This window comes from Semicossyphus pulcher, unplaced genomic scaffold (genome assembly GCF_022749685.1).
Source record: "Semicossyphus pulcher isolate SPU_LCO1_2020_fin unplaced genomic scaffold, fSemPul1.0.p SCAF_1, whole genome shotgun sequence".
NCBI lineage: Eukaryota > Metazoa > Chordata > Actinopteri > Labriformes > Labridae > Semicossyphus > Semicossyphus pulcher.
The window spans coordinates 20363352-20388651 of NW_027211603.1; the positions used below are offsets into that span (position 1 = coordinate 20363352).

A 25300-nucleotide genomic window follows, 5' to 3' on the forward strand; every position below is an offset into this window, starting at 1 on the left:
AAATGTATTCTTCAACTCTGCCAAGTCTCCCTCTCACAGTCTCTAAAACCACTGTGTGATGGGGTCTGCACCTCAGGGAAATGGTTGGTAATGGCCTGAGAAAGGAATCTCCTTTTCTCAACTCAGTCCTTCTCTTTGGGTGGATGAATGAATGAATAAGTACACGAGCAGCTGCCTCTATAAAACGGGAGGCAGAGGGAAATATGGAAGCTTGGAAGTCAGAGGATTTATGACTGCACAACTGCTCCTCCAAAAAGCATGACCTTTAAAGGTGAAATCCATAATAGTTTTTAATAAACATATCATTATTTATATCCGTGTGTATGGGAAAGAGAAATGAAACACTAAAAATAGCATATATACAGTTACCGTGACAGCCTGTTTGCTATTCTGCTGCAGAGGGATGTTGTTTTTGTCTGTCTGGTTACACCTATCCGGTCGACAATACTAATGCTGTCTAACTTCATCACCTCACTAAAGTCTTTCATTGGTCATGACACTTACACTGCATACCAACAGAAAAAAAGTGAAAGTTATACAATCTTGACAAATGAACTCCAGCACCTCTGGTACCCACAAGCCTTTGCTTTACATTAAAATCCAACGTGACCATCAGCCAGCTGTCCCCAGCAGGACATTCACATGCTTTTTAATGTGACATACACAGTATCTTTGCTGCTGATTGACAGTTTACTGTCAATGAAATTATCCAAGATGTGCATTAGGCAACCAAGGCAACAATTAAGCAAGTCAGTATGTGTGGGAAAGAGGATCAAACAAAGACAGTTTTGCGTGTGTCGTACTGAGAGTAAGGTGTCTGCCCCTCATTAAAACTGAATAAACCTAAGCAGCAGCCACACTCATTAACTGACAGTTTCCCCAGCAGTACTAAAAGCATTGTATTTAATTGCAGTGAAAATAGGCCTGTGACTGTGCTGCAACAATATCTCGACAATACATTGCTTTTGATGTACATTTATGTGTCATTTAAATTCATAAATTGTGGAGAGGTGTAGTTTTTTTTTAATCATGTAATATTTAAAAAGAAAAGTGTGAATGTGTACGGTATTTATGACAATATGCATTCACCTCTGTAGCCTGCACTGAAATGTTGACAGTGTAAATTAAGCCATGGTATGACCGTCAAAGAAATGGGTCGCTATAGGGCGGTTAGGATATAACGTTTTTTACCTTCTGTATTGTCACTTGAGACATTTATGTGTGTGTGAGGAAATGTACTGTTAGTTGAATGTTACTAATTGGTCTTTTTCACGGCAGACATTTTGACAGGAAAAGTACCAAACTAATTATACTTCATTCTATTTAAGGGTCTTGGTTGGTCATGCCGGTAATCTAAGATGCAAAATACCGGATCTCTGGCCATTGGAGCACTTATATGGAGTACAGCCATTGTTAATGTTATTAGTTACACGTGGGTTTGACAAAAATCTCCTTGTGTCCCTTATGCACCTTGAAGAACAAGACAAAAACATCCACTTGGAGGAAGCTGGTCTGAATTGCACACTGCATTTGGAGGGGAAGGATCTAAAAGGAGCTTAATGTCAGCCAATTGTTAAAAAACCAAAATCTGTTTCTAACTGTTATCATCTGAACCGTTGATACGCTCGCAATCCTCTCTGATAAATGCCAAAGGGCTACAAAGGCAAATGTGCAAACTCTGCTGTCACGCAATACTGGACCAAAAAAATGAAAGTCCTCAGTCGTCCCTATGCTGTAAAACACACACTGTACAATTTATTCAATGAAGGAGTAACTGCTTAACTCAATAAGAGTGCCGTCAAATGCACCGTTTGTTATGTCTTGGTGGCTCAGTTTCTGTATCTATCCCCTGTGTGGTGCAGTGTTGTCGGGGGAGATAAATAACATATTTAAAAACTGTACATTATCATTGGGTAAAATCAGCTTCTCCCACCTTCTCAAAATAAGAATCCTCCATATAACCTATTGCTGTTAAGGGGCCAGCTGGCCGATTTTCAACCTCAGTCCTATCTTGCTATTATGGGAAGTTAATGCCATTATGGTAGGAAAAAAATGCAATTTCACTCTTTGCCTTTGGTGGACGCTGTCCGCTTCCGAAAACTTCCACCAGACTATGTAAAACGTGTGATCTGGCGGAGGCCAGGGAGCTTGCTAAACAACACTTCCTCAATCTATGACGCCGCCTCCGATGTCATGTCTCGTTCAAAATCGCGAGGTTTGAAATGTAGACTGCAGACCTGAAGATTTTTTAGATGATCCACTGGTATATTCCTGTCGTATTTCGGATTCTTTACTGCTCTGAGCCATTGTGTGCAGCATCTCTGGCTGGGCCGTTTCTTTCAGAGGGAGGGGCGCAATGCACACTGGGTGTTGTAGGAATGTAGAATGGGTGAAACCACAAGCTGTTTGTGCAACTTTCTCCACGGCTATGGCACCAATTTCAAATATTATTGCTTCTATGGATTACAGAGAACACCAGCTTTGACTGACTGACTGAGTGGCTTTTTCCAGGGGCGAACTGCTCATTTAAGAATGGGTGTAGTGTCCAGAATTGACAAGGAGGAAATAAATATTATCGTGAAGAAAAGAACAAAATGTTGGACTTTTTCCCCCCAAAATCAGAAGTCTCTGCATGAAGTCAGCCATACTACACATCCATCTACCACTCTGATCTCCACACACTAGCTTTGTTCTATACACATGGCAGCTGTTCTTCTATATTGGCACTGTACATTGGCACAGGACTATAAATATGAGGTTTGGATTTTCCAATATGGATGTAATTCAGAGGTGGGCTGGAAATATATGACAGCCCAAACATGAATATATTGCACCATAATATGCTGACAAAGACAGACAGTGTTTCTGTATTAAGTCTACTCACCTGTCAAGTGCATAGAAGTTTGGGTTGTTATTTACAACAGGTCAACAAAGGTTACTCATGATTTAATGAGGAATTTGACCTGTTTGGGTTGAAAACACGGCACTGTGACAAATTGGTCACCAACAATGGAACAGTTGGTACAAAACTCAAAGAGAAAGGCAACATAAAATAAAATCTACAGTTATTTGTGTCAGGTGATTGTGCAGTATAACTGTACGCTCTACTTATATTACTGTTGTGACAAAACTGCATTTGTACTCTTATATGTGGCTATATTGGCTGATGAAGGTATAATAAAATATTACAACCAAAAACACTATCCAGACAATTATAACATTTTGTGTCTTTTTGGAATTATGTCCTCATACAATTTTGATAGCCTCTGGGATTGTGAGTTGTCACTGCTGTAAATGTCTCTGTGAAGGTTCCCATAATAGCGTATTTGCTCCCTATAATAGCATGTAGCTACAGCTGGCTTCTTACGGCTCTGTGTGAGATGGTAAATCGGGGCTGCAGACAGCAGAGAGCGGTCTGTCAGCTGGGAGATTTACACTTTACATGCTCTTAAAGTCCTGGTCTGACACAGAGGGTGCCAGAAAGCCCTGCCAGATTGCCAGACACCAGGCTAGCAAAGGGCTCACAGAGCCATTTAACTGCTGTGCTTTCTAGGCTTTATAGCCCATGCTGATGCACTGAGGACACAAGCAAAAGAGAACATTGATTGACCACTTGGACAAGGCCAGGATGCAATAACTTCAAACTGCTGCCTGATTGCTTTTTATCCAAGTTGCATTACAAGCCTTTTGCTGCTTTAGTATCAGTTTTATAGAAAAAGCAGTGGTGTTTTTTTTCGTGACGTAACTTGAGGAAACGACAAAGAGTGAAATCCTTTAACTATTGGAGGAACTGTGCACCGGACGGCAGAATGGTTAACCGTCGATGTAGGAGGTATGACTTTGAGAATTAGTTTCTGTAAGTTTACACTTGTTTTTAGGTCTTTTCTAACAGTATATTGATGCGTTGTTCTTATTGAAAGTGCATGTAATTGTTTCCTCGTGCTTTTATATGAGTCTGTGTTGGTTGGTCACAATTTGGATTGGCTGAAATTGTCCTTGGGTCTCTTTGGCCGAGCCTAAGTGTGCTCGGGTCCCCTTCAAATCAGGTGTTTTTGTGAAAGTTAATTCATGCACGCCGGTTTCAGGTCAGCCATCTTGGACCCAATTCTAAATCCACCCATCCACTACACTCCATCCAAATAAAAGCATTTTCAGGAGGGCAGCAGCACTCGAGCAAAAAATGACAAATTATGTTTGACCTTTGTGTGTGGATTTACACAAGCAAAGACATCTACCGACATCCATCATGTTGTCCTTACTTATTTTCTGGTTCTAGGATGGCAACATTGTTTACAACAATAGTCACAACTTCAACTGACGTGATAAGAAGAGTAAAGAGCCGTCTTTAGTCGTTACTGTAAGGTGTGACCTACATGTGTATGAGGACCAGATCAATACCTGAGCCTGATGATGGTTTGTTTTTGTCCCCAGTGCCTTATTACGGACTAAATTTAAGGCAAAGCAGTGAAGTTGGAATTAATTTGTGTTTATTCCTCCTGTTTCTTTCGAGCACCTGACTTAATGAAATCCCACAGCTATTAATCTTTTGACTTACCTCTGAGCTACTTTGTCAGCAAGCCACCGTGAGAGCGCAAACCCAGCCTGACATTTGACTAATTGCAGTCATTTGAGAATGATCACTTCTGTAATGTATTGAAAATGCACAGCAGCGTAACACAACATTCAGGCACCCCCCCCTCTCTGTCTGGTGACCCAATTTACTGTCAGGATGAGGAGGAAGCTGCTTAACCACAGAAATAAAGTCTAATTGGAGCAAGGTAGATACAGTAGTAATGTTTGTAATCAGAGCCTTTTTTTCACATCGCGTCTGTATTTCTTCCCAGAATCACCAGAGACTGAAGAGAAAACACGCCACGATCCATCATCCAGCATCTTCCCCTTCCCTCTGTTTGATGGTATAGCCTTAGAAGGATGACTCTTACCTGTCCTTGGCACCTTGTGAATTGCTGTGTGTTTGATGAAGACCTCAGTCACAGCCTCCTGGGCTTAGGCGTAGGACTCATTACAGCCAGAGGAGACAAGTGCATAGAAAAGAGTGAGTAGAGGTGGGTGTGCATGTTATAGAGAGAGAGAGAGAGTATGGGGGATAGGCTGTGGAGAAAGTACTAAATATGAGCAATTGGGAAAGCCCCTTGTAAGGTGAAATAAGGGGCACTTGGGAACTCGCCTTGCACATTGCACCTGTCTTATCATCATTGAACCCTTATTTGTTGGTCTTTCTGAATTGTCAGCAATTCCCTGCCTTCTTGGCCTTTACCTGTGAAATGCCGTGGAAATTCTGACACGCTGCCAAAGCAGAGCTTTCTGGAAAAGACGGCTGCCGGCTTTACTTTGACTTCTACCATGAAATGTCAGAATTAGATGGACACACACTCAGAGCTGCACTTAGCTCTGTGTTTATATTCCACAGCTGTCAAATACAAATTCATTTAGCCGCTGCTGTCTCCAATTGACTCTTTCCTTTCACAAGTCACCTGTAACTTAGTGATATTTATTTTCTGATTATTCCGTGACATGCTTCACCCATTCTCCGCAGTCTCTGTCAGTGATGTTTCCTGTAATTGTGTGTTTTTCTGGACCGATTCAATTGTCCCCTTGATGTATTCCTCGCTCAGCTGAGCATGTCATTACACACATCATTTGTGTGCAATTTAATGTGATATGCAACAAGGTTACATTTCTATGGTGGTTCAATTTAGGGACTCGTAGTATTTCGGCTGCAATCATTTCTTTCTCTGTCTCTCCTTTTTCCCTCGCTCCGAGAAATTGCTTCGGCGATGATTACGCACTCCTTTGCCTTGCTCAGTCGTGCCACACTTTAGGTTCAGGTTGGGACAGATTCCAATTACCAGTCAGGTAATGTAATGGAAATGGTACCTATCTCTCTTTAGCCTTTGTGTGCGGATACATTTTTATCAGGTAAACTGCATCTTGAATTTAATGTATTTGTTAAGTAACGTCCTTTGCATTGTATGCAGAACTTGTGGTATTTATTCTCATCTCGGTGAGTCGTGATTTGAAGGACAGCAGCTGTGTCTGGGTCATTAAATATACCCACTATATTTTTACTGTTAGCTATCTTCCGTAGTTGGCAAAAGTAAAGTTTGCCGAATTAACGTCACTGCAACTAAATTTGAACAGGCACATGAAAGTAGTTAAATGTCAAGACTGTGCACTTTTTGATCCAGCACAAATGCTAAAAATAATTTGGCAACTTTATTTAATGAAGCCGGTATGGTCGCCTTCTCTTTGACCTATCATAGAATAATTATCGCCTCTTATTACCTTTCTTTGTTTTGCTTGACACACTGTTCAATCACATTGCCAGGGTGTATGTGAAAGTGACAGGGTTCTCATTAACTTTAATTACTGTGTGCTAATTCATCAGAAGGCGATGTTTTGTCCCAGGAACCGCCACTCGCAGCGCCGGGCCCTGTCCTTCCTCGCTTGTGAAGGTCTAATCTTATCTGCCGTTGTTGGGCGGCTCTTCATTAATCACTCCCTTGGACCAATCCGATGCTGACTGATGGTTGACGTGGCCTTGTGAGGCCATCCCTCAGGTGCTGGGAGTCGGTCTTGGGTTGGCTGAGGCATATTGCGGTATAGATTCTTCGTTTGATTGTGCCTGACGTGTGTGTGTACGTTACCACAACAGTGCCATCTACATTGGGTACACGGGGTGCCGTGTGCCAACCGTCAGGTGCACCTGAAGTTCAACACAATGTTCTGCTGCTGCTGACCTTGTCTCATCAGGAGCAGTGGGCTCCTGTGGACTAATCATCGTACCATACATTTTTGTTTCAATGACACAAAACTTTCTGCGTGTTTGACCAAAACTAAGACATCAAATTATCACACCAGTGACGAGCAACGTTATGGCTGGAAAGGCCTGTCTGGTGAAAGGAAGTTGAACGTCGGGTAAGGAGGAGGGAGACGGAATATAAATAGTTTGTTCTCATAGCGGCAGGATATAAATGGCACGAAGATGAAACAAATCAACCCTAGGTAGCCCCGGCCGTTAGCTAATCCATAGTAATCAGTGAGGCCGCATTGAGCTCTCCGCTTCATGGACCCTTACCAATCAGCAGAGAAAACAGAGATCCGTCATCTGTTTTCCTCTGCTCACTGATGGGGGTAAGGGCCAGTGAGAGTGAAGTGTGGTAATTATGTCTGAAGGGTGGGTACGGAAGGGGCCGGGGTCGTATGTTTCTGTGTTTTATTGTCACAATCACCTTTTTAAAGTGGTTCTGCTCCACACTATTTGTCAGTCACTCAGCAGAGAGCGTCCCTCTGGCAGTGATTAGGCCATTGATTAGAAATGTGAACTAATACATGCCCACTGCTGATGTCAGAACGCAGATGGCGTGAGATTTTGTGTAATCTCGTTTTACGGACAACTCTGGCCAAATGACTTCCGGGGGGATGTGCCGTGTCTATTTGTATTGATCTCCGTTAATTGCTGTGACAGTGAAATATGAAATGAGGCATGAGGCGACGCATGATTCAGAAAATACATCTCACACAATGCGCAGGTAGAAAAGGCAGTGAACATTAAGACAAGGGACGTATGCACACGTACACAAACACACAACGTCTGTTTTGTATGCATTGGCATCCCGAAATGATCTTCCTGGTAGATATAGATGATTTGGCGTCAGCGCTCTCAGGTTTTCATAACCTTTGGATGCCTCCCATCCTTGTCCTACAGAGAACCGAGGACAAAGCTCTGCCCTATTAGAGATGAATAATGAGCCTGTTGGCAAAAGAGACGGTGCTAATGTTTTGTCCAAATATCTCAAATCTGTCCCCAATGATAATGTATTCAGCACCTGTGCCAAACAGCTCTATATTTGAAGAGGTGATTTCATCGTAGATATGACTTATAAAAATCTTTAGACTGGCGAGAGGGAAAGAAAAAACCCTCCCATTGCAATGTCTGGCGGGTGTGTAGGCATCACAATAAGAGCTTAGTTTGTTTTCCTGTAATTGATGCTTCGCCTGTGTGGCGGCATAGCTTTGTTTGTTTATGCTAATGGCTGTGATGACCTGTTGGTCCCCAATCTAGCAGGGAAATGGCAGCCAATGCTTTGGGGAGTGAGCCATTGATCTCTCTTCAGTGCTTCCTTCTTCACAGGTACTTGGGAATAACTGAGCCAGAGCAAGACAAAACGGAAAGCGTTACAAAAAAAAAAAAAATCCAATTGCTTCTGGTTGTTGCATGTAAAGCACATCAGCTTCAGGCTAATTGATGCTTGTGCAGTTTCTACCAAGCTGCCTGGTGTAAAAGTGCGCACGCTGCTTCCCTTATATCGGGCTCTCGAGGCTTGATGCTGCCTGAACAGCACGGCTGTAATTCCCCGAAGCAGTGCACTATGCAATAACTGTTATACATGAACACACAAACAAAAACAAAGAGGTGGGCTGCTATGGACAGGCTTCTGCAGAGCCTCTAATAATCTACAGTGTTGCAGTGGCCAGTTGTAGAAGACTGCCCCTCCCAAGCCATCATCAAAGCAGAGAATGACTAAAATACTGCTTGTAATCAGGGTTAGAGGATTCGCATCGGAAATTTACTTTGGCAATTCTCAACAGAATTATTGTAGTTATAATTGTTGCTTTTGTAAATTCCTAAAATTTTATGCAATGAACTATTGCATTGCAAAGAAATGTGAATGATCTGACATTTTCATTTATACTTTATCAGTCTAATGTTATGGTTGTCGAACCCAATAAAATGCATTGACCTGCTGTAGACTTTGGAGAATATTGCTGAGTTAAAGATTGTAATGATTGAAATATTTCTAGGATAAATTGACTAGTTAGTTCCTCTTAAAGGAAGAACAATCACACAATAACAACGACAAAACTCCTGTGATTTGGAGGTTAAAACAGTATGACATGCTCACATACTGTACACTCCATGGAAGCATTAGATATAGTTTTAAACTGTTCCTGTTTATGTGAGCAGATAAGACTCTGCCACCTTCCCTGCCTTCTGCAGATTTGAAAGTCCACGTTAGGCGATCGGAGGCACAAAGGTCAGCTTCACAGGAGTCTGCGAGGATATTCCTCTTTAAGACTATGACATTTAACTCTTTTCTTTTCAAGCTGAAAAACACAACATTAGAAAAGCGGAGGGTGAGGGGTCCAGGGGTGCGGGCTCACAAAGCCGTTCCCCAGGGTGGATTATTGCTCTGTTAAAAAAAAAAAAAAATCTTTTAACAGTAACACTCTCTCTTTCCACCACCAGCTTTCACTCCTGGACACATATTTTTTTGAAATGTCAGTTCTTTAGGGCCACAGTTCTAATTTTTGTTCCACTCAGTGTAAGTAAATAGTCTGACTGTGAGTTTTTGTTCACAGATCCCAGGAGAGTGGCATGCACGCTCAGCAGAGAGACCTCTCACTGCAACCTCCCTCTAACATATCGATCAGGAATGGCTATTGGCGTTAGCCTGTGAATAAAATGCTGCTCTACTGAGTTCAATTCCCCACTGGGCAACTGAATAGAGAGACAAAACCTTTAGCGCTTTTTTCATGGACTGCTGCTTCGCTCCGATCCTGTGTCTAATGACGTCACAGCCAGGCAGGGGTGTAGTGAAAAACAAATGGAAATGTCACTTTTGTGGACCATAAATTCTTCATCACTTTATATATTTCTGTTTTTCTGCCTGTCACTCTTGTTTTTTTTCAGCGTCTGCAGCAGACCAAGAAGATATCACACTGGGATGATTTATAAAAAATCACGGGGCAGGTAAATAATGTTGTTCCCTAAGTCTTCGCTCAAAGTTGTTTTGTTGACATCAAAGAGAGGAAGAGGCTTGACATGTGCATCTAGATACATTACCCCGCTGAAAGCAACAACCCCCCTGACATTTGAAATAACTGGAACATGAAAAAAGACAATGTTTATACAGAGTCAGAGTACAGATGTGCAGCGTTTTTGTATCCACATTATAAGAACAAGCGGTTTCTTTTGTGTGACTTATACTGTATCAGGAGGGGAAAGGACCTCTTCATACTTCACTTCCAGTGTTGTAGTAAAAATGATTGCTTTTATAATCTCTGTCATTGTTTCAAGTTAACACACATCGGGAAGCCATTCAGTGTATTCTGTAACATTAGAACAGGCACAAACCTTTTGGTCCACCAGTAACTTTCATCTTAACGATCTGCTTCATGTCATCGTGTTTTCCCTGAGCCTCAGAAAAACTTTAGGTAGTCGAGTGATTTCCCATATATCATTTATTTATTTAGTAATTAATTTATTTGTGTATTAATCTATGAGCTATGTATTTAATATTAAATAATGCACAGTCCTCTTCATGAGATTTATGATAAACTTAGGGCTTTCTCAGTGGTCCTTTGTTTTCTGTTTGGTTGGAATATAGGGCAGTACAGTTTGGGTGCTCTTGTCAGAGACAGTTTGCGTGCTGCTGTTTCGTAACAGTTTTTTGCGGCAGCTGGGGTTTAAGAGACCTTTCCTTGGAAGTGTGTGCGCTCCCGTCGTCCCCTTTGCTGGCAAGGAAACATAGGAAGGGTCCAGACAGTTATGGAGGAGCGAGTGCTCAGAGGAAGAACGTTTGGGGGCGACTGAGCTCGACAGGAGACTGGGTTCACTATCGCTTTCTGGCGTCGCACAGCCACTCTTGTCCTCCTGTAAGTCCTCTTGCTCCTCCTCCTCCTCGTCATCATCACAGCACAACGCGTGGTACAGAATTTTGTCACTGAAGCGGACTCTTTCTCTTGTGCCAGAGGTTCTGGAAGTCTTGTGGCTGTGCGTGGAGCTGCTGGCCTCCTCGCTGGATGAGTCTGGAGTAATAATGCGGGGCCCATTGGGGATGGGCAGCCCGCCGTTCATCTGGGAGTAGACCGAGGCAGTGGTGGGGGGCGGGGTGGGGGTCTGCGTCTGGGTGGGGATGGTCCCGCGGCCCAGGTCCGGTCGTAGATCTCCTGGTTGCTCACCATGTCTGCGGGCTGTGGCGCCGGCAGCTTCCAGGTAGCTGCAGAACTCCCAGCTGTCCGAAAGCACATCTGCATTGAGGAAGTCCAGTCGGAAGGCCTCTCCCAAACCCCGCTCGCTGCTGGACGTGCTGCTGGCTGTGGCCACCGTCCAGTCATCCGGCTCCAGGTCAAAGTCAAAGTCGGACGTTAGTTTATCAATCTGACCCACCACCTGCAAAGGGAGAGAGAGAGAGATGATGAGATATTGTGGAAAAGTAATTTTTAGACCAAAAATGGAATAGAAAGATTTCATTCAGATTCTGATATATTTTATATATGTATCTATTTTTAGCCCTGATCGTGCACAGCTATATAGAGGTTGGTTTGTTGGTCAGGCGCTCCCCCATGTTGGTCCAGGCTGAAATATCTCTTTCGATTTATAACTATTAAATGGATATCCATGAAATGTTGTACAGAAATTAATGATCTGTGTAGAATGAATCCTACTCCCTGTAGTGATCACAGAGTAAGGTGTACACAGCTATAGGAAAGAATGGCTGTAGAGTTTGGAACATACATTCATGTCCCACACAGGATGACTTGTAAAAAAAAACCTTCACTTTGCATTATACGTTCTCATCAGGTCCAATTTTGTCCAATATTCTTTTCCTTATGATGAAATACCCGCCCACTTAGGACATGCCCTTTTCAGCTCTGTTTGGTATTCAGTGCTAATTAGCAGAGGTTGCCATGCCAACATAATTAAGAACATTATACCTATAAAAGATCAGCATGGAAGCATTATCGTTGTAAACATATCAGCATGCAGACGTTAGCATTTAGCTCAAAGCGTGGCTGTGCCTAAGTACAGTCTGACACAGCTGCCAGCACGAATGTACACTCATTTTTCTACCAAAATCCAGGATTAAGTCAGTTTTTTGTGTCCAAATTTGACAATGACAGTGTGACTGCTGAAAACTGTAGGGAGCGTTTTTAATTTTGTGCAATTCATATCAGCATTTAGAAATGTGAGAGTATTTTATATGAGGCAAAGACTCAGCAGCTAATTCTGAGCCCATCGAAGATATAGTTATCGTATCGCTGCCACCAAATATTGATTCAATGAAAAAGAAATTTAATTCTGCACTTCACCTTTTTAGGGGCATTTAGTATTCTTCAGTTAATCAGATATCGTGATGTATCATTATATGATTGTCTTGATATCAATTATTCGCTAATCGCTGTATCGTGATATTATCATGAACCAGGCATCGCGTATCGTTTCGTGAGTTATCCTGCGATTCCCACTCTTACAACACAGCATATGCTATGCTATTTGATTTTAAAATGACAACATCCTTATCAGCACAACAAAGGGTAAAACTTGTTGCACAATCACTGCATACTTAAATGTTCCCTGCAGTGCGATGGAGCTGTTTTACGATGATGGGAACGTTAAGTTAATGTCATACATGTAGACATAGGTGATGCTATACACAGTCCTATCGGTGGTGTCATACTACCCCTCTGCCCTCGGATGAACAGGTGCCGATAACGTGAAGATATTCTGCAATGCCTGGTGCATTGGAGGGAAACAATGGAGGTTTTAAAATGATCACCTGTTTTCTAAGGAAGAAAAAATACTCGACACCTTATTCACACGCATATTGGTGAGTAACACCAACATTACTTTTGTTATTATTGCTTTAGTATCGAGGGTACTTTAAGAAGCAATACAAATGCCAAAATGAATACTGATCTACCTCATCACTAATAAAGAACATTAAAGACAAAAGTGTGAACACAACTTAACCAAAAGTGCTAATTGTGGAACTCACTTTTATATAAATCCCTCTGACAGCTTACCTGACACTAAATTAGACTAATTTCCCAGATGCTTTACATCCCACTGATCTAACCCCCACAGGCAGGTTAAACAAAAGCTCAGATTTACTCACAGCTGCTAATAGATCTGTATTTGCCTTTACAGCCCTCCAATGCCTTTCTTTCCGTCCATAAATCCTAAATAGTTTGTTCATGGCTTTAAAAATAGTTTTTATTCCTGCCGAGGCCTCCTGTGCACAGGTGTTGTATATAAGTTTTATGCTACATCGAGACAAACTTAAATACCCACTGGAACGAGGTTGTAGCGTTGAGGACGTGTCACGACTCATCAAAGAGCCCCCCTTCATCTCTGACAGAGAGGAACTGAAGAAGACTCTCAGATGAGCGGTGAAAGCGATACATCCTCAGTCCGGTGGCTGATTCAGTCTGCCTTGATGATGTACTCTAGCTGCTAAGATGAATGAGACGAGCCTACAAAGACGTATAGCTTTACGGAACAAGCACTTCACTCACTGTTTTGATGCTTGTACAAAGGAGTGTATTTAAATTCAAATGCTGTTGTGCCGTCCGTGTCAAACAAAATAAACTCACCTACTGCATGGAAATGTATCGCATAAAAGCATTTTATTTATTGTTACTTCAAAATTAACCTCAATCCCTCCCTCATCAGCAGCCACGGCGTTGAGTGTTTGATGAATAGAAAGCACTTCAGCCGAAATCACACTGGTTTGCTGACAACACCTAGAATCCGAGCCCTCTGTACTTGACATTTTTGCACCTTCAATCAGCATGTTCAGCGCACAACAACAGTCTATTGTACAATGAAAACACTCAGCATTCTGCTGCTTGTAAATGATACTTTCCCCCCAAAGCCATACAGCAATTAAGCCTAGTGGTTTGAACCTGAAAAGTTTCTTTTTTTTAATAACATGCGCATGTGAGTTTGCAACACAATAGCAGCCGAACGAATTGTACTTTTACCCTGGAATTGTGGAACATGATCCCTGTTTCTGCCTCTATAATTATTTGCCGCATTTATTACTTTCTGCCTTTTATGCCTGCAAACTGTTACGGTTGTATCAACAACACAAAGTGTTATCCCTGCTTGTAGAACAGAAATCCCTAATCATTCTGTGTGAAACTTTCAAAAAGAAATAGTGACTTTCTGCAAACAAACTGGCATCGTGCTGGTAGTGTACTGTGCTGCTTGCGCTCACCAAAAGCTCAGGTGATCTGCATTGCAAATACAGCAACTGAAATCTATTACCTGTATGCTCTTGTGCAAATATCTCAAGATGATATTTTAAAGACCCTCTCCAGCGAAAATCAAGTGTTTAACCTTGTAAACATCTCCATGTGGTGTTCTTCATGTGCTACAAGACATATCAGGGACAACATAAGCATCATCTCCATGGCTGGGCCTGTCTGCTTTTAAACTGCAGTGTACCAAGGACAGGCTGAACAACACGTTTTTACATTGCCCGGTTTGAGATGTCACAAATCTAAAGAGCCAATCCCGTTAATGGACGGGGTGACGCTATGCATATCATTATGTGCAACCTATGGCAACCACTTTGGCGATGCGCCAGCCAGCTGTAACCGTCATCATCATTTTTGCAAACTCACTACTGACTACTAACATTAACGTTACTACTACTAATTACTACATTTCAAGCTAGCTGATTTTCGACAACTTGCTACTGAATGATGGCAGAGACGTGTTTTGTTTTCAGCTGCAATGTTACGAAAGCAGAAACGTCGTACATAGTGGGCGGGGCCTATGCAGATTCTGGAATTTTTAATGAGGGAGAAGGAGGAGATGCTTTGGGAGGATTTTTAAGGTAATTAAACATATTTTGCATAAAAACACATCAGACACAATTTGTTATTTCAAGCAGAGTATTTTATGTGTCTTAAAACAGGACTGGAGCTGCTCTTTAAATGCAATATCCAATTTCTCTAAATCCTAAGAATTAAGAATATGAAGACTAACTTAATATAAACCGGCAACAAAAACGAAGAGAAAGAATCTAAAGGATGACTCTGCTGTTCTACTCACTATTGCATTATCCATATCCCCTGAATCTTTTACTCTGAGATCTTTTATTTTGTTAAGTCACCCTAACTCCCTAACTGCATTTGAATCTGACTGTATATGTCTGCATGCATGGTGTCAGCTCATCTGTCAATGAGCGTCTCTGCAGATCTGCCAGTTGTGGCGTCGTACACTACGTGAGCTACCTGGACCGTGCTTCTCTGTTGGCAGACTGCCCGGAGGGAATTGGGCTGTATGAATCCTCTAATCCTTGAATTACTCAACCTGTTTGCTGTGTGATTTGCAGACTTTTTACTCATGGAGTTGTTAATGTAAGATATTTCTCAGGCCTGGAGGAGGCTGAATAGATTTGTTCATCTGATTGCACAATCTAAGCAAGGTAATTTATTTAATCAATGAGTTAGGAAACCATCTCAGTATCGGTGTTGTGGCAAATATGTGAAGTACATTTAAAGATCAGTTGATTAGCTGTTATTTCAATGAGCAGATAGTCATCTTAAATACATACAAAACATTTTTGTATCCAAAACCCAAACACCAAACTTCGAGGGAAAGCTATCAGGCTCTCTAAGACTTAAGTTTCTGGTTGGGGGACATCATTTAAATGCCGTTGTTTCTCTTGACCCTGCTTATTTCCCTTTTTAAAATTCATTCCCATGTGTTAACGTTAAGCTGTGCCAGCCTCCACCGTTGGTTAGCCTGACCCCTGCCTGCGGTATTCAGGCTAATTTAGCTTGATAAGTGTCTCAGCTCGAAGGGTTCTGCTGAATCTTTCTAGGTCACAATGCAGCACATGCTCTATGCAGCAACAATGAACACGAGCTCCTGCTTTTCCTTCCAGTCAGAGGATGTGTGATGAAGAAGCTATGGAGTGAATTGGAGGAGCAGATTGCTTTAGCACAAAGGATGAATGAACCCATCAGGAATCGGTCATTAACAATGCACACACTGTGTTTAAAATTGAATACGCCTTATGAAAATCAAAGAACGAGAAAGTAATTATGCAAATTTACAAGGAGACATTTTACAGGGGAACACCATAACATTTTTATATCAGTGAAAAAGATACAAAATGTCTTTTTGAGATTATACTACAGACCCATAATGAGACTATGACGGAGCAGGTCATTTAAGAGGAGAAAATTAACAACATTGTATAAGTGAAGAGAATAAATCCAATGCTTAAAACCTATACAATAACCACCTCAAGTTGACTGGACACGTAATGATCCCATGCATAAGAGTCTAATCAGCCATATGAGTGACAATAATTGACACCAATAGTCTATTTGTTAAATATATAGACTGTATGAAAAGATGGACGACATGACAGCTCCCTAAAAGTGAAGCCAAAACATTTCGAGCGCCCCCTGCTGACTGGCCGCAGTGTGGGTCATAAAGCCCGCCTCCTCCATGTTAACAGATGGGACATGAGTCAAACTATTAAATACACAAAAATACATTTTTCTCAAACATGGTTTCTGTCATTATAGTTAGTTCTTATCATGCTGATTTACGTCCAAGTGTTTTTCTGACAAGTTTATTTTTAATTAGTTATTTGTTGCTGTAAAACGGATGATTGACAGCTCTGTTGACAAATACGGCTCCTGCAGCCGATCTGTTCGGGATTAGCAGAGTAGAGGAGGAACGGCGAGAGGAGACGTAACTAAAACAATCACTACAGTCATTGAAGTTTACATATCTGTGAACGTTAACCTCAGACCAACAGAAGAAGTTGTTCTGCTGTTGAATATGCCGACGTGCGGGACCTTTTGTGTTTTGGTTGGCGGAAGTGGCTACGGTTGCTACACCTGTGGATCTCTACTGCGCAGCTCTGGCTCCAAATTGCGTCACCAGCGGAAGATGGCAGCGTCATCCGTCTATATACAGTCATTGGTTAAATACTAGTATATATAAAGTAGAGCAAACTATTTTTGTCTTCTCCTTTGTTTTGTTTCCTTAAAATGTAAAAATGAAACTGTGATCCACCTCTAGTGTCTTCTGTATCCCCCATGGACTTTATGATGCTCCCACTCTACAAAGTTTATGATGCGGCGATGGCGTATCCTTGTGCCTGAGAAGACTCCATTTGCAACACAGTTAAGCAGAAATGTATAAAACGAGCGTGAAATAAGTGCTGAGGATTTGAGATTATCTTAAGTCTTTATTTTTCTCTCAATGCCTCCGCTGACAACATAACTTACTTTCTTTACAGTAAATGTGTCTGCTGAACACCGTGAGGATGCATATAGCGATCTCTATGATCCGTGTGTGAGCGATTAGCACACAAATTATACCAATAATCACATTGTATCCTTTTTTTAAAGCAGGATTTCTCAGCTATCACTAAGCAACTCTGATCTTTACACAGCCCATACTGTGCTAACAGTGGTATTGTAAAAATGTTTTTTTCTTTTTCACTGCACACTATCAGCCGGCAGCTGCGAGTCAACTGTGGTCACAGCACCTGATCAACACCGAGTTGAGTCATTTCAGAGCTCTCAGAGGTGCTTTAAAGGAGAGGCCGCCTCGGCAGCATCAGGCGAGGGTTTATTACTGTACCTCAACACCTGTCTGAGATGATTGGGCCGGGTAATTGAGGGTCAGAGTGAAAGAGGGCACTTGGAGCCTTGTCTGTGACAGAAAGGTACAGTGATGGAAAAGACAGGCAAGGGTAATCTAACACAGAGTGATGGTCAGTAATGTAAAAACTCTCAGAGGAGCCTCTTCTCTGTTGGAGTGGTGATTTGGGAAATAGATTCCGTACAGTCCACCATCATTACAAGAGTCCTTCCCTCTTATATTCAGCTGCACCAGATATGATGATTTATTTATCGTGAGTGGGTTTCTTCTCCCTCGAGGGAGAGCCTGTCCTCTGCTAATGCTAATTGAAAATGTACGGGAACATAAAAGTAGTAGTAGAAGTCGTAGTAGTTATTCTGCGCCTGATGTTTGAAGTGAAAGTTTGGGTGCCTGCGATGAAGGAGAATATTTACCACATGTTCCTTTCACTGTTCCCTTTAAACAGGTGTTTAATGGGAAAGGCTTGTTTTGATGTGCTTTGATGCCTTTCGTGTTAAAAGAGTTTTATAAGCTGCTTTAAACCGATAGATGGTCATGCTTTGTAAGTCGTACATATGTAAATGATGCATCTTTAACATGCTAATATCAGCCTTATATTTTCTAGTATTTATCATCAAATAAAAACAGCTCTTTAAAGGGCATCTGTAGCAATGCAGAACATATGTAAAAAAAAATCCATCAGGTGTGAGTTACCAAAATAAATGAGACATAACATGAACGCTGAGGCACCGGGTTCATCTGAAATGCACGCTGTATGAGTGAATTTTTCTGTGCGTCGCTTCATTACGCTGTGTTCAAGTGGCCTCTCTCCATCTGTTCTTGTGCCACCCAATCTTCCAGGAGTCATTTTGGTAGTAGACTGAGAGAACTTTGCTGTACTTGTTTGTTAATTATGTAGCACCCGGTGTCTAACATGCCTTTGCTTTTTTCATGGGAAAAACTCAAATGTGCTCATCGGAGCCATTCAAACACATCTAAGTGTTATTTCCTTCGCAACATGTCACAGTAGATTTCCAGCCTGCCCCTGTGCAGCACTTGCATCGCTAGAAGCGGTTTATGCCAGTTAGGAAGTCTCAGCAATTACCACAATAGGCTGGCATGCTGGCTTCTTAAGTACAGCGTTGGTAAATATTGTTTTAATGCTGTTTGCTCCTGCAGTTTCGCACTTCCTCCTAACTCTTTACCCCATGCTCAATTTAATTCTCCTCAAGACGTGAAGAGCGTAAGCAACCAAGCCTCTCACAATGTGGTGATATGGGTGGATGTGGGTTTATCTTATCCCCCAGAAGCTAATTTATCATCCCTGACTTACTCTGGGAGAATATATTTACTGGATTCACTAGAAAATTCCCCAGTGACTCATAAACGTGTGAAATCTCTTCAAGAAACGGCATTTAAGGGTATTTTGAATTTCTCGTCATGTACTTAATATTACCACGCTTAATGTGAACAACATGCGGGGCGTTGTAACAAGTGCTCAGTACTGTTGGCTTGCAAGCTTGGGCCACATTAACTAAAAGCTCAGGGCAGGTTTGTTAAGCAGAAGGCAGGTGCTCTGACTGACGCTTACAGACGAGAACACTTTCTGCTTGTTATCTCAGCTTCTGTGTCAATCTTCATACTCCTACTTGTTGAGTATTCAGACCTAGTTTGCTAAAAAATACCAGTGTTAAGAACATACTGAGTGCTTGGATGGACAGTAGAGTAATTCATTATACTGCTTCCTCAATACAGCCCTTACAGGAGCAGTTCGCCCCTGGAAAAAGCCACTGTCAGTCAAAGCTGGTGTTCTCTGTAATCGATAGAATCAATAATATTTGAAATTGGCGCCATAGCTGTGGAGAAAGTTGTACAAACAGCTCGATGTTTCGCCTATTCAACACCCAGCATGCATTGCGCCCCTCCCTCTGAAAGGAACGGCCCAGCGAGAGACGCTGGAGTGAAATACTACCGTTTCGCTGCAACGGCTCAGATCGGTACAGAATCTGAGATACGACGAGAATATACCGGTGGATCGTCTAAAAATCTTCAGGTCTGCAGTCTACATTTCAAACCTGATTATTTGATTTTGGACGAGACATGACATCGGAGGTGGGCGGGTCCTAGATTGAGGAAGTGTAGTTTAGCAAGCTCCCTGGCCTCTGCCAGATGACGTGTTTTACGTAGTCTGGCCGAGGTTTTTTCACGCCCCATTGGAGAAGCGGATAGCGTCCTCCAAAGGCACAGAGCCAAATTTCATTTTTTCTCCACCATAACGGCATTAGCTCCCCATAATAGCATGATAGGACTGAGGTTGAAAATCGGCGAACTGGCCCTTTAACGTAACATCTGTGATTATAACCAATCATATATATTAGACATATTATAAGCTTATGGGAAGTGAGTTTTTCATGCTATCTCCATGAAAAAATCTAGTTGTTGTGTGGACTGTTATTAATATGGCTGCACATTTACATCTGAACTGAACTACATGTGACTTCCTGTTACATACTATGGGACTCACTCCTCAATATGTTTCTCCAGCAGTGTCAGAAAGGACTAATTCCTGTATTCTGTTGGCATTCCTCAATTACATGGAGTGTGGCTGTGATTGTAATGCACTTGGCTCTGCAGAGGTCCAGTGGGTCTGTGGGCGGGAGACATTACAGACAAGCCAAGGGGACCTGATTTAGGTCAGGCCATCTTGATTGGTGAGATGTGTTGCATGGTGTTGGCACAGGGATGAAGTGTCCTTTGAAGTGTTGGCTGGAAGCATTTGGTGTAATTATCCTGTCATGAGAGGGGCTATAAGCCTGAGACTTCATTAGGCACATGCCCCGTGCTTTTTCATCTTTTCTGAAAAAAACACTCATCTTTATGGAGCCCTCAAAGTGCTAAACAACGCTGTGATGAGCGTAGGGCCAATACCTCCTGACAACCCACTAATCAAAAGCATCATTACAAACTTCACCGTATAATGGGCCTCATTTTTATCCCTTTGGGGCTTCAGAAGAGGTGGGCTTCTGCTGTCCTTTAGGCCTGGAAAATCAACCACTTCCTTAGCCAAATTTAGGTCATTAGTCAGACGTATTCACCTGCTGTATGGCAGCAGGTGGATATGTTTGGAAGGTTTATAATATTATGCTGTAGAGGTTATTGGTTGTACAATCAGTGAGGGAGCAAGATGTGAACTCCTGCAGCAGGGAGGCAGCAGATGCAGCATGCGTTGGTTCTGGCAGAGCACGCTGATCATTTATTGAGGTTCTCCTTCATTGCTTCTGTCCGTGTTGGGAGGCCCAGTGCACGTAATGACCAGAAAAAGATGCGACTAGCGCCATGCTACGAGGCTCCTCAGTCTGGCTGCTTCCCCGAGATAGCACACGGATTAGGCCTGACTATTGTTGGGTCAAGCAAAAAAAGGTGTGCATGTGAGTGCAGCCGGGCCACGCAGACTCTCCTTAATGATTCCGTAGAGTTTTCATTAACAACATGGCGTCTCTGTGTAGAAGGTCGAAAGTTCTTGCAGGTGGTCAGAGTGCAGACATGTGTTTGTGTGTGTGGTGAGTGAATGTAGCTGACCTGTACTGGGAAAAAAACCAGGAGAATCTCTCTGGAAGGGGAGACTACAACACTACAGGAAGCAGCTCAGCCCAATCCAGCAGTAAATCCCTCACCCTGACACTTCACACTGCCAGTTTGTCTACAGGCCAAACCAGTAAGCAGATAAGCAGCAAGTCTACCCTGAGTGAAAAAACAAGATACAGAGTACAGTCCCACGGCTACATGCGATCCCATTTTGTGCTGACGATTAATAGTACATTGTGCTTAGTGGGAAATGAAAGATTTTATAGTCGTAAAAGTTAATTTGTTATAATAACAGTGCCTCACATAATTCTTACTATAGCAGTAAATGGGCACTTAAAACTGCTGTAAACATGGTTTATAAAATCACAACGTAAACTGTTTTTCTAAGCTGTCAAAGCCTGTTTATATATGTGTGTGTGTGTGTGTGTGTGTAGTCAAGCGAAAGGTTAAGATTGACTGAAAATGAATTATATAGTGTTTCATTACAGTTATGTTCAGAATAATAGCTTTGATTGCTTGCTGGAATTTGGGTGTTTAATTGGCCCTGTATTGTTGTGAACAGTTCTTGATAAAAGCAGCTAAAGGATATCAATGGTGGCAGGAGTTGTAGCTCACTAAGACTTTTACTGACAGAAAAAGATTTAAAGTAAAAAGAAACTAAGCTGCACTTTGAAACCTGTTTTCTGTCCTAATAGTCACTTTTTGTCAAAGGAAGCTCAGCGTTTTTTTTTTGTCTGGCAAATGCCAACTAAAAGTTCACATTTAAGGCTTCATTAAGATGTGTAATGGCGCAAATACTGCCAAAGATTTGAGTCTAGGGGAATGTAAATGCAGAAAGCCACTCCAACAAAAGGGCATTCTTGTAAGTCTTTGTATGTCTGATTAAAGCAAACAACTCTGGTCACTTCGTCAAACAATCATGTGTAACACTGCTCCATTCCAAAGTGAGTCAAAGAAGAAACATAAGAGAGATGAAGAGTGGCTGGAGGGACGGACGGATGAAGCCAGGCGGCAGGCGAAAGACTGATTGGCAGGAACGTAATCTTCTTCGTCCAAACTTATTTTCACATTTAACTTACGCAGCTTTTTAGGATCTCATTGTCAGCTTTGTTCCACTTTTGTATCTATAAAGACCGTATTCATATCTTTGAGAAATATAGCCTCACATAAAAGTGCTTTACAGCGTCAGGGCTTGATTTGCACCTCACTCTCATTCAGTCACATTATCACTCATATGCAGTCACACGCAGCCATCGATGCCTTTATCATTAAGTGAGGATGAAACCGCAAACCCTCCACTCAGCAAAATATTTTGCCGTATTTACTCCCTTCAGCCAACAAGAGTGAGCTCTATTTATGGTCGTGTGAGGCATGGTTACCATGCAAAAGCTATCACCTGCTCTCTTTTTGTAATTAAAAAATCCCTCTTTCCACATTCCTGTTAAAGCTCCTTTCACTGTCTGTCTTCTTGGGTTTTAGGCTGATAATATTGCCTAATGACAGTTTCCATGCAGCAGCACAGAGTGTTACTTCACAATTCCAGGGGTGTAAATGGATTTACACATCCCCAGAAATCTGAAATAATACACCAAGGTGCAAAAGAACAACCCCGAAGGCTTAGACTTTAACCAGAGTAGAACATGTTTTTACTGTTTTACCTACAAGACTCTGCAGTTTGATGTATCAGCTCTGGTTGTGGTGAAGAAAAAGGAGATGTGCATTTACAGCCTTTTTGTGGAGGATCTGTGGATGTTTAGTGTTAATCACACACCGTTTTTTGTTGTTGACATCAGCGTCACTTATGTTAACAAGTCACAGTTGCTGCAAACGCTTAGACACACAACTTCTAGATAAAAGCGGAAGGATAGTTCTGTTGCTCTGTTTATTTACAGCATAACAGATGGCGTCTTTATTGAGAGAATATGCGTCTAGTTCAGTGTCAGCTTCACACATTTAGCTGTCCACGCTGTCACTGCTGTGAGAAAGCAGCATCCACCACTGCTATGGACAGTAGTGCAGAAGTAACATGAGCTGCAATTCCCCCCGGCTGCTACAAATAGGGCTGGGTATTGATAGAATTCGATTCTATTCCGATTCACAAGGTCCCGATTTGATTCGATATTGATTTGTTTAGGGGTATTTCAGTTACAATAATACACCTGTCACCTGCTGCATTAACAAAGTGTTTAATGTTTACATTAAGAATTGACCCTAAAGAAGTTACATCATGTACTTTTTAATTAACATGACATACACTCAGCAGTCAACACAATATTAACAATTTTATGACAGTTTATGAACTTTTTTTCCAGTTTCAGATTTTCAGTCTGAACATCTGGCTCATGGTTTTGATTAAATGAACTGGAGTTCAGCTTGCACGAGATTTGGCCACGAGATCTCACAGTGCGAAGAACAAAGCCAGACTAATGTAAGTCTAATAAAGGTAAGGGGTTAAGGCATACTGTATAACAACATGCTGAAAATACACTCGTGGCCAATGCCGACGCTAACGGAGTGTAACATAAACATCAGTGCAAAACTAACTTACATATTTATGGACGCACACGCGATAAAAAGAGTCCGTCAGCGATCACTGATGTCTCCGTAGTAGGTGTAGTTAACAAGTCCGGGCATGTCTCTCTCACTGCCGTGTTTTGGGGGGATGCGCTGAGTCGTTCTGTGTTCAGGAGCGCTCAGAAACGTGAGTGATCAGACATGTTTTTACACATATTTTTAAAGATCGATCTCGGGATTTATTTATTGATATTGCCTCATTCAAATGAGAATCGATTAGAATCAGACTCACGTCATTACAGTTGTAATCAGTAACCCTTCTGTATCCCCTCTGGTTAATTTCTCGACTCATGGTTTCCTTTGTAACTGCAAGTGCTCCTTTATCCTCCTGCAAACACTCCGTAAGAAGCTACTTTGTCAAATACACAACAGAACAATGGGTGCATCTGTTTGCTGTGCAGCCAAACAGTCATGTTTGAGTAAAGACGTTAGTCAATAACAATTGCAATCATGGAACAGCAGTAGGATGTGCCCTTTGCATTAGCAGTAAAAAATACTCGATAAGAAGCTTAACAGCAAGACTTTAATCAATAAGATGAATTAAGTCGGGAAAAGAGCCTGCATCATTTCCTTTTAATTCCCAGTGCATGTAAAGGCAATCTAAATATAAACACAGGTTACTCGGGGATGTAAATACATTAAATGACTATATTGCACAGAAAATACCATCAATAAGTGAATGGCTTTCAAAAATAGAGGAATAATTATGATTAAGAATGCAACAATGATTGTTGGTAAGAGATTGGATGTAAAAGTTCTTTGTCAACTATCTCCCACTAACTTCTCCCTACGCTTTTTCCGTTGCTGTAATTAAAACTTCACACTACTTTTACCTTTGCTACAGAGAGGACCCTCATTACTCCCCTCACCTCTAAAGGTCACTTGTCAAGAAAACATAGACTGATATTAAAATGCTTAAAACAACCTCTAACACTGTTGCTTTCCCGGTGAGGAGGAGTCCCTGCAGTTAAATATAAACGCATGCAAAGCAAAGACAGCTGTTGGCAGTGCATAGTGGCAGAAAAGCTACTACTCACACTGTACATGTCTCCTCAACATACATCTCACATATGCAGCTCTGCTCCGTATGCCATGACGATTTCAGTTCTTATCAATGATGTGAACATGTCCATCCTTTGATTCCAACATCAGCCGTGAATTTGCTGTGCTTTATCTATAAGACAGCTGCACTGGTTTACTATGTAAAATCTATACGTATAGAACTCCTACACCCTGGTGGATTAAGACCTCATCAACACGGCAACAACAGGAAGAAAAAACTGCCCTTGTGAAGAAAAACAGTTCCTGCCTAGAGCAGGCAGAAAGGTAACCAGTGTGTTCTTGGCTCCGGGCTGTTTTTGTTATTGTTCTTTGGATTAGCACGCTTACAGTTGATGACGCTAACTAGCTGGCACCAACACTGTGCTGTTACAGGGTCATATCCAAATATTACATTGAGCCAAAAAAGTGACACCAAAAGCCTTAACAACAACAACAAACCTTCCCACCATCGACTTTACCCTGCTGTGCATTTCACTGCCTTTTCAGCTTTAAAGCTTTTCAGCGTTTGGACCATTTATCAACTGGTTAAACTTGAGGTTAGTTTTTATTTTTGTTCATTGTCCACGTCTTTGGATGAAATGTCAAGGCTGAGAAAGCAGAAGCTAACCCTTCTGTTAATACAGGGCATGCAATCAATATGCCACTGGCATT

At 41.8% G+C, this 25300-nt stretch overlaps 1 protein-coding gene across 1 annotated transcript in view; it reads right to left on the reverse strand.

Moving 5' to 3' along the window:
• Positions 1–9910: 9910 nt before the first annotated feature.
• The window catches only part of insyn1 (inhibitory synaptic factor 1), a 50541-nt gene continuing 35151 nt past the window's right edge, over positions 9911–25300 (reverse strand). Inside the window, exon 3 of the mRNA XM_069658603.1 lies at positions 9911–11197. Within this exon, the coding sequence (XP_069514704.1) occupies positions 10376–11197 (822 nt within the window). The 3' untranslated portion in view covers positions 9911–10375. The remainder of the gene's footprint in view (positions 11198–25300) is intronic.